Here is a 9,152-nt window from a genome sequence, read left to right on the forward strand (position 1 = left end):
GTGTAGATATCATTTCCTTTTTTTATTTGAATTGTAGTGGATCCAAATATGTTTAGAAAATAATATACTAAATTTAGAGTACTACAATCAACCCTGAATAGTGTTTATATCGTGCACTTAAGAGATAAGTAGGGAAAGGGAAAGGGAAAGGCAAAGTTAAAGATAGAAGGTGATTATTCTAATGTGATTAAGTTGCCTAATCAAACTTGACTATCTAATCTAACCTCCAAACGATCCAACGGTTAGATCTTACAAGATCTACTATATTATGACAAAGTAGAATGCGACAAATTACATGTTATTCGAACATTTGGGCCCCGTTGCTTGCTGAAGTGTTGAAGCAAACTATTGTGATGTTGTTAATCTTCTAAGTAACAGTGACATTGCCTCTAATAATATGAGGTATAGTTATCAGAAGCTGAAAGCGCAGAAAGCAGGGATGAAAAGTGGTATTGATAAAAAAGCTTTTTGATATCATCGTATTACTTTTATGTCTTTCTTAGATAGAACATACTCATTAAAATCAGTAAAAGACCACCCAGATCTCCATTTTCTTCCTCCAGCAACTCCGTGTTGCATGAAAACTGAAAAGAGTAGTCATAAATACACTAGAGGGGGTGGACAGAGGAGTAAAAGAGGGTGAATATGTCACTTCCCTTTCATATTATAAGGTATTTTGGGTCCCAGCCAAAGGCCCGTACGTACAATCAAGACCGTTCACGTTGTAATATTATGAGACATTCCACATGGCCTTTGTCGCATCTATAAAAAGGCATGAGACATTCCATATGGCCTTTGGCCCATCCATAAAAGGCATCACATGCCTAAAATAAATGACTTCAAAACAACAACAAAAAAAAAAATTGTTTGCTTCTTCTTGGCCAAAACCCAAGTAAGGATTGATGAATCAAGAGCTTAGGATCAACGAATCAACCCCCTTATTCTATTCATAATATTAACAAAATGCTCGAATCAGGCTGAATTGTATAGAATGGCAACTCCAGTCCCTGATTTCAATAATCTTAACACATCTAAACGAAAAAAATATTTGGTTCCATGGTGAGAGAAGGGTAGATAGGACTGATGAGTGCGGAGAGCACGTGATGAGGTTGGTAGACATAGAAAAAAAAAATCCCTGTTTAGAGTAGGAATCTGTTTCCCTTATTTGCCAACTTTGTCTCATGCACTTCTCACCCACGCCCCCCTCAAATCTCTTCTTCTCCTCTACCCCTTTGCCCCTCTACTTGTTAAACAAATAATCCATGAACATTTTTTTTTTTCAAAAATATTTCTATACAGGCCACACCATAGAATGATCCAAACCGTCCATGTCAGTTGGTTTTGTTCAAAAATATTTCTACAGGATGATCACAACCCTCCGATCTATAGATGAACTGCATATTATGGAAACCTTTATTGATCGGAATGGCTAAGATCATCTTATGGAAATGATTTTTTTTGGCACAACCTATTTACGTTATGGCCCATTACAAGGACGGTTTGGATCATCTTATAGTGTGGTTCGTACAATACTTTTTGAAAAACAAAGGGACCATAAGGGCTTACACCTTATAAAATCTCTGGTCTAGTCTAGACGTGACATCTAAAAACCTCTGGCTCACTACCGTTTATTTTGCCCGTACATTTCCACTACTCGTGTAAATTTTCTCAAAACCGTACGAACTTTTCATAACGAAAAACGGAAGAAAAAAATCCAAGTAGATAGGAAAGAATCTAGGGCTGCAACTCGGGTCGGGCGGGTCGGGTTTTGGAGAACCCAACCCTACCAGAGAAATATCTCGGGTCGGGTCGGGTCGGGTTTTTTTTTGGAAAACCCATGATTCCCAAACCCGGCGCTACCCATGATAAATCTCGGGTCGGGTTGGGTTGGGTTTTTTCACGTTAACACAATTTTTTAAGTAAAACTCTTGTTTGGCAAGGCAACTCAACTCATAGAAGCAGAAATTACACTCACATTACACTTGAATCAAACAATGATGTAATTACACTCACATTACACTTGAATCAAACAATGTTGTAATGACAATCAAACAATGCTGAATCAAATACTTGAATCAACTCAACTCATAGAAGCAGAAATTACACTCACATACTATAGCAGTGGGTGCGTGGGTTTTCACTTTTAACTTTTAACTAACAGTAGAAAAAAAAAGTACATACTATATAACTTATGTAACTCGGGTCGGGTCGAGTCGGGCCCCTTCAAACCCCGCTCGACCCGAGATTCATGCAGGCTTTTGGATGCTCAACCCGGCTTGACCCAAAACCCATGAAACCTGAACCCAACCCAGGCTATTTTCGGGTCGGGTCGGGTAAAACTCGGCTCGAGTTGGAGCCCTAAAAGAATCCATGTGTAAGCAATTTAAAATAGAAAATATAAGGGCACAGTAGTAATTTGCCATACCACGTGACATTAAACGGGGTCTTTAAAACAACATCAGAGCGACAGACCAAGCAAGAGAAAAATAGCTGAAATTTTCCTCAACGAATTAGACCTCTCTCTCTAGAAACCTTAATCAGAGAGAAAAAGGCAAGGAAACTAAAACTCTGAATCACAGATCTTTCAATCAGATCGGTAATGGCGCTCTCCGGTGCCGGAAATCTAACTGCTACGGCCTCACTGCAACCGAATTCGAAGAACCTATTCTCAAAAACGAGGATCTTTGCAGTCCAAGCCACAGATCCGGCCAAAAAACCCTCGGCCACTGTTGTGATTAAAAATGGATCTTGGAATTGGAGTCTGGACAGTTGGAAAACAAAGAAAGCGCTTCAAATTCCTGTATATCCAAACAAGGAAGATCTCGAATCCGTTCTGAAGACGCTTGAGAGCTTTCCTCCGATTGTATTCGCAGGCGAAGCGAGGAAATTGGAAGAGAGACTCGCAGATGCGGCCGTTGGAAAGGCCTTTGTGCTCCAGGGCGGGGATTGCGCAGAGAGTTTTAAAGAATTCAATGCGAATAATATCAGGGACACTTTTAGGGTTTTGTTGCAGATGGGAGTCGTCTTGACGTTCGGAGCTCAGATGCCGATCATCAAGGTGAGATATTTTTATCTGTTTTTTAGATTGTAGACTGGTTCTTTTTTTACGAGGAATTCGGTTTGCTTCTATTGAGATGAAATCATGAAATTTTTTGTGGTTTATTTCGTCTCTGTTTTTGTGCTACCCTGTTTGTTTGTTTGTTTGTTTTTTCCCTCTGTAATTATGGTTTTTGGTGATGTGTGTGTATATTTTGCTGAGTGAATTTTTGCTGATTATTATTTGGATTTTCTTGTGTGTGAAAGTTGTTCTTTTCTTAGGGGGTGATGGTTTTTTCACACACACCCCCCCCTGTAGGATTATGTGCCCCCCTTTCAACGGAATTGTGGGCAGACTTTAAGGCCTTTTTATGTCAAATCAAGTTAAAAAGGGGGGCGAATAATCCTACAGGGGGTGAAAAAATCAACTTCCTTCTTAGGTGCCTTTTGGATTGTAAGAATTTTCTGAAAAAGTTTCGAAAGGAAAATCAGTGTTTGAAAATGTGAAAATGGGTCAGAACACGGCCAAAGCAAATCCTGGTCAGAACGCGGTCGAGTACTCGGCTGTACTTGGCTGATGTAGCTGAGTACACTCGGTCACTACTATGGAGAGTCAAAGGAGTTTTGATTGACTTTGCTGGGCAAAACACTGACTTGGACAAGAACGTGACCAGGTAAAAGGGAGTCGACTTGCTGGAGTCCATGATGATGTGGTGGAGTTTTGAAACTATGAGGAAAATATTTCTAAAATTTTCAACTTTCTTTTCCACACGAAAAGAGATAATTTGAACCAATCCTATTCAATTTTTACTTGAGTGACCTTCAATTTATGATAATATCCCTCAAAATTAACCACAATCATATCATTTTCTTGTAAATTGTGGAAAAAAAAAAATTCTCAAGAAAAAAAATTCTGTGAGAAATGTTTTCCTTGCAATCCAAACACGACCTTAGGATTTTCATGATGTGTTTTGTGGATGTTAGCGGGTCATCTGGGATTCCTCTTTTATGCAATAGTTTGGGGCCGTTTGGATATGCGGATTTTAGAATATGGGATTTCTTCAAAGTTGTAGATGAGAGAAAAGAGAAGAAGCGGACCCGCCTTGCGTTTTCTTATTTTAAAATTCTAATCTATGACGTATAGATGAATTGTTATTGAAACAACTTATCATATAGTCCTTCTTCTTTGTCTAAGATAAACTAGAAAGAAAAAGGAAAGATTGCACCTGCCTGTCGAGGGCCTCTTTAGATTTGGATACCTCCAAAATCTATTTGCATATAATCTTATGTGCACATGGTTTTGAAGTAAGTATAATTATTTGCAAATAGTGGGTACAAGGAAATGCGGAAAGAGATTTTAATATCTTTTTCAGGGGCTGTGAAATATTCGCCTTGCGTTTTCTTATTTCTCACCTTGCGTTCCATCAGCGAGAGAGTAGCAGATCATCCCATGTTTCTAGGTTTTAGAAATCTTAGGATGCGGGAGAGATTTCTAAAACTTGGTTTTCTTACTTAAAATCCAACAAACGCTGTCAGGACAGCATACAACAGCCTGATGATGAACCCTCTTTTATACTGTTTTCAAACTAAAACCTAGAGTCTAAAATCCGTGTATCCAAACGGCTGCTTAGTGTTTACATGTGTAAATTCTTTCTTTTTCTCTCGTAAATTTCAATATTGAAGTTTGATGAATCAAATTTTTACGCCCATAGTTCCAGTGCAGTGTGCATATCTGTGTGTTTTGTAGCTTTGATCTAGCTTGGTTATTTATTTGCTTATTTGTAGTTTCTGAGTTTGAATAGGATGATAATTTATTTTATTTAATTTAAGTCTGTTTATGGAATCACACAGTTTTCTTGCGTTCTGATTTTATGGGACTTTATTATGTGTGTTGCAGAAAGTGTTTTGTTTAATCATCCAAATGGATATTACTTGATTTATTGTGATTTGTTAACAATTTTGCAGGATATAAATTTTCTTTTTTGTCAATTTCTAGTTTTCTCTTGAGGTTTTTACTCTATCGCTTCACACATTGCCTTTACTTTCCTCTGTTAATTCGATTGATACAAGCATCACATTAGATTCTAATCATCTGTAGTGACATGATCTGTGGCCAGCAATGCACTATTGAATTTCTTCTTTATCATTTACCTTCCGATTTGGGTTTTTGTGGACCTTCCTGTGTGGTAAGATTTATTTCTAAGAAGGATGATTGGGGTGTGAAGCATTTGTTGTCCTATAATTTATTGAACTCCCATGATTTTGCACCTGTTAGGTCCAAAATAAGTAGATTTCTTCGTCCCTGACTAAAGTTCAAAAAACTTATGTAAAATGTATTGCAGCACAGCATTAGACTTCTTGCATCTCTGATTGGAGAAGGGGAAAAAAAGAAACATATTAAACTTCTCAAAAAAGGGAAAAGATATCAAACAGATATTAGGGTTTCATTATATTCAGAAACATTTTTTTTTTTTTTGAAAGATGTAAGGGAAAGAGTTATTAGACTTCTGAATAAGGGAAAGAGTTATTAAACAGATATTAGAGTTTCATTATATTCCTTGCACCAGATATTAGGTTTTCAATTGTGACTGTTTCTCATTTAATCATAAAATTTGGCATGAAATCTAAATTGGCTCTATGGCTCTATGGCTCGGACCCTTCCTCTTCTCTGAACATGCTACAGGTGGGAAGGATGGCTGGCCAATTCGCAAAGCCCAGATCTGATCCGTACGAGACCAAAGATGGGGTGAAGCTCCCTAGTTATCAGGGAGACAATATCAACAGCGATGTCTTTGATGAGAAGTCTAGAATGCCAGATCCCCAGAGGCTGATCAGAGCTTATTCCCAGTCATCAGCTACTTTGAATCTTCTCCGTGCTTTTGCTACTGGTGGGTATGCGGCAATGCAGAGAGTCTCACAGTGGAACCTTGATTTCACTGAGCACAGTGAACAGGGAGACAGGTATCCTATATATATATATATATATATATATATATATATATATATATCAGATCGTTATCTTTTTCCTCTTATTTTTTGGTTTGGAATTGATTCTCTCTCTATTTTTTCTTTTTCTTTTTTATTTTTTTCTCCATTTCGGATTGTTTTGCTTTGGTGATGGTGATTTGATGCTATCTCGTTCTTTATTCTGATTTCCTCTGAAGCGCCCTCCTCATTCCGATAGGTTTTTAGCTTTATCTCTATCATAGACAGTGGTCTTGAACTCATTTTCTGCAAGATAGCCACTGTGATATTTGAGTAAAGTGAAACATATCTAGTCATTTGGGGGTATTTGATTATGATGATGATTATTTAATCTCCAAATTTGGCTGTTTGGTAACAGATACATGGAACTTGCTCAAAGAGTAGATGAAGCTATTGGATTTATGGTGGCAGCTGGATTGACTAGTGAACATCCGATAATGACTACCACTGAATTCTGGACATCTCACGAATGTCTTCACCTTCCATACGAGCAGGCTTTGACAAGGGAGGATTCGACATCTGGGCTTTATTATGATTGTTCAGCTCACATGGTTTGGGTAGGTGAGAGGACTCGGCAGCTAGATGGTGCCCATGTTGAATTTCTCCGTGGCGTGGCGAATCCTTTAGGCATAAAGGTAACAATTGAATGTGAAACTAGCTTAGGCCTTACATTGAATTTATATTTGTCTCTTTTCATCTAATTAGAAAAATTATGGGGTTCAGATACACGCCCTATGGTCTATGGCCCAAGGGACGCTTTTGTTTAAAGTTAGGGGTCCAATACCATCTAATAACTAATAATAGTAGTAGTTACAGTATTAGTAACAAAAAGATATTAGTGACGGAGATGAAGATATTAGTAGTAACAGAGACAATAATATGTGAAAGTCTAATAATTAATAATAGTAGTAGTTACAGTCTTAGTAACAAAATGATATTAGTGACGGAGATGAAGATATTAGTAGTAACAGAGACAATAATATGTGAAAGTCTCATTTTGATGTTAATTGCAATGCTTACAAATGATGGAGCCTATATGATTCAGCTGATTCTTTTGAAATTTATCTTCAAGAATTGGTTTGCTTTCTGACCTGCATGTGTGCCCCATGCAGGTGAGTGACAAGATGGATCCGAAGGACCTTGTTAAACTGTGTGAGATTCTAAACCCTCACAACAAGCCAGGAAGGTTGACCATAATCGCGCGAATGGGAGCCGAGAACATGCGTGTGAAGCTTCCTCATATGATAAGAGCGGTACGCCAAGCTGGGCTCATCGTCACTTGGATAAGTGACCCTATGCATGGAAACACTATCAAGGCTCCATGTGGTTTGAAGACACGCCCATTTGATGCAATCAGAGTAAGATTCATAATTATCTCTAAAACAAAATTTGTTAGCTTTGCTATCTTTTCTTCCCTTTACATTGGACTGACTGGATGTGTTATATATCATCGTCTTTATTGTCCAGTCCGAGTTGCGGGCTTTCTTTGATGTTCATGAACAAGAGGGAAGCCACCCAGGAGGAGTGCACTTGGAGATGACAGGGCAGAATGTTACCGAATGTATTGGCGGATCAAGGACAGTGACCTTTGATGACTTGAGTTCGAGGTACCACACCCATTGCGACCCTAGGCTCAATGCTTCCCAATCCCTTGAGCTGGCCTTTGCCATTGCGGAGAGGCTGAGGAAGAGGAGGATCAGTTCTAGTAATGGTTTTGCAGGAGGACAATAAGAAGGTGCTGTACTCTAGGGGTGCGTTTGGATTGTAGGAATCAGGAATTGGTATGGGTAACAAATTCCAATCCCATTCCAATTCCCCTGGTAAACGGAATGTTCATTCCAATTCTATTGTTTGCGTAAGTATCGAAATTCGACAAAGGAATCAGTCATGATTCCAATTCTAGTGTTTGGTACCATCGTGCGTAAGAATGGAATCAATTTTCAGTAATTTTTTTTTGGAAATGATATTTACGCCCCTTTTATAAACAGGGACACCCATTTGCCAGTGTACTTTGCAATCAAAGCCATGCAATCAAAGCCACTAGATTTTTCTGACAAAAAGTACATTAGCCCCCTTTTTGCCATTGATACACTGACGCTGGTGTCCCTAGTGATCAAAAGGAGTGATCAAAAGGAGCGTAAATATCACTTCCCTTGTTTTTCATATTATCCCAATGGGATTTCCTAGGCAATTTTGTGGAAAGCCATATCATGGCTGACCTTTGCACGAGAGAACCACACATGCTCAATTGTCATCAAATTTTGTCTTATTCATTCAATTCATTTGAGGAGGCTGTTCTCTATTGCAAAATTCAGCTGTCGAATGGCTTTGCTTTCCGCAAATGGCACAAAAATGTTAAAATCTAACCCACTATTCACCATGTAGACATGGATCAACCACCCCCATCAAAAGATGTTCATCAAGGGCGCACAAAAAGGGAAAGTACTTGAGATAGTAACCCAATCCATCCTCATCCCTGCAACATCATCTACTCAAACACACCCAATGTCTCAGCCACTTAACATTGGGCAAACCCCGAAAATCATGGCATTCCAAGAACCCAAATCTCTAACTGGCATTTCCTCAAACACTTCTCGAGCATCGCCCCTAAACCCATTTCCTGTATACAAGTGGCTCAAAGAAGCATCCACAAAGAAATGCCCAAAACAGATGAAAGGAAAATATGTAATTAGATAAAGTTTCAAAAGAAAAAGAGAGAAAGAGATCTGGGTTTTGTAAAAAAACGAGAGAGAGAGAGACCCATCTGTAGGCTTCGACAAAAATACAAAAATAGAGAGAGAGAGAGAGAGAGAGAGAGAGAGAGAGAGAGAGAGAGAGAGAGAGAGGGAGGGAGAGGGAGATGCATACTTTCTAACTTGGTTTCGATTTATAGAGCTGGAGAGGAGAAACCTATTTTGAGTTGCAGATCCGGAGAGAAGAGGAGATGAGAGGTATGTTTGTGAGGAAAACCTAATATTATTAGAAGCTAAAATCGACCCGAGATTTCACTCCTTTTTTTTCTCTCTTGTTTATGGGAATCAGAATACCACCCCTTAGGCGGGTATCAAAATGCGCCAAACATTCCCACGTTAATTCCATTATGACTCAAATTTTCATTCCCATTCCATTTG

At 38.7% G+C, this 9,152-nt stretch overlaps 1 protein-coding gene across 1 annotated transcript; it reads left to right on the forward strand.

Annotated features, from left to right (window-relative positions):
- The first annotated feature begins 2,462 nt into the window (after nt 1-2,462).
- LOC143877153 (phospho-2-dehydro-3-deoxyheptonate aldolase 2, chloroplastic-like) lies at nt 2,463-7,936 on the forward strand. The gene is made up of 5 exons (XM_077379024.1): nt 2,463-3,058; nt 5,720-5,997; nt 6,380-6,656; nt 7,134-7,379; nt 7,489-7,936. Exons 1-5 carry the CDS (start codon nt 2,600-2,602, stop codon nt 7,750-7,752), a joined length of 1,524 nt encoding a protein of 507 aa, XP_077235139.1. The 5' UTR covers nt 2,463-2,599; the 3' UTR covers nt 7,753-7,936.
- The last annotated feature ends 1,216 nt before the right edge of the window (nt 7,937-9,152 follow it).

The sequence above is a fragment of the Tasmannia lanceolata genome, unplaced genomic scaffold (assembly GCF_043159265.1).
Source record: "Tasmannia lanceolata isolate RefF3 unplaced genomic scaffold, GAP_Taslan_0.1 ptg000005l, whole genome shotgun sequence".
Classification (NCBI taxonomy): Eukaryota; Viridiplantae; Streptophyta; class Magnoliopsida; order Canellales; family Winteraceae; genus Tasmannia; species Tasmannia lanceolata.

Bases quoted from the DNA above. Each gene is read 5' to 3' on its own strand.
- LOC143877153 (XM_077379024.1), top strand. From the start codon at position 2,600: ATGGCGCTCTCCGGTGCCGGAAATCTAACTGCTACGGCCTCACTGCAA. The intron at 6,657-7,133 runs GTAACAATTGAA...TGCCCCATGCAG, and splicing joins CGAATCCTTTAGGCATAAAG to GTGAGTGACAAGATGGATCC. The intron at 7,380-7,488 runs GTAAGATTCATA...TTTATTGTCCAG, and splicing joins GCCCATTTGATGCAATCAGA to TCCGAGTTGCGGGCTTTCTT.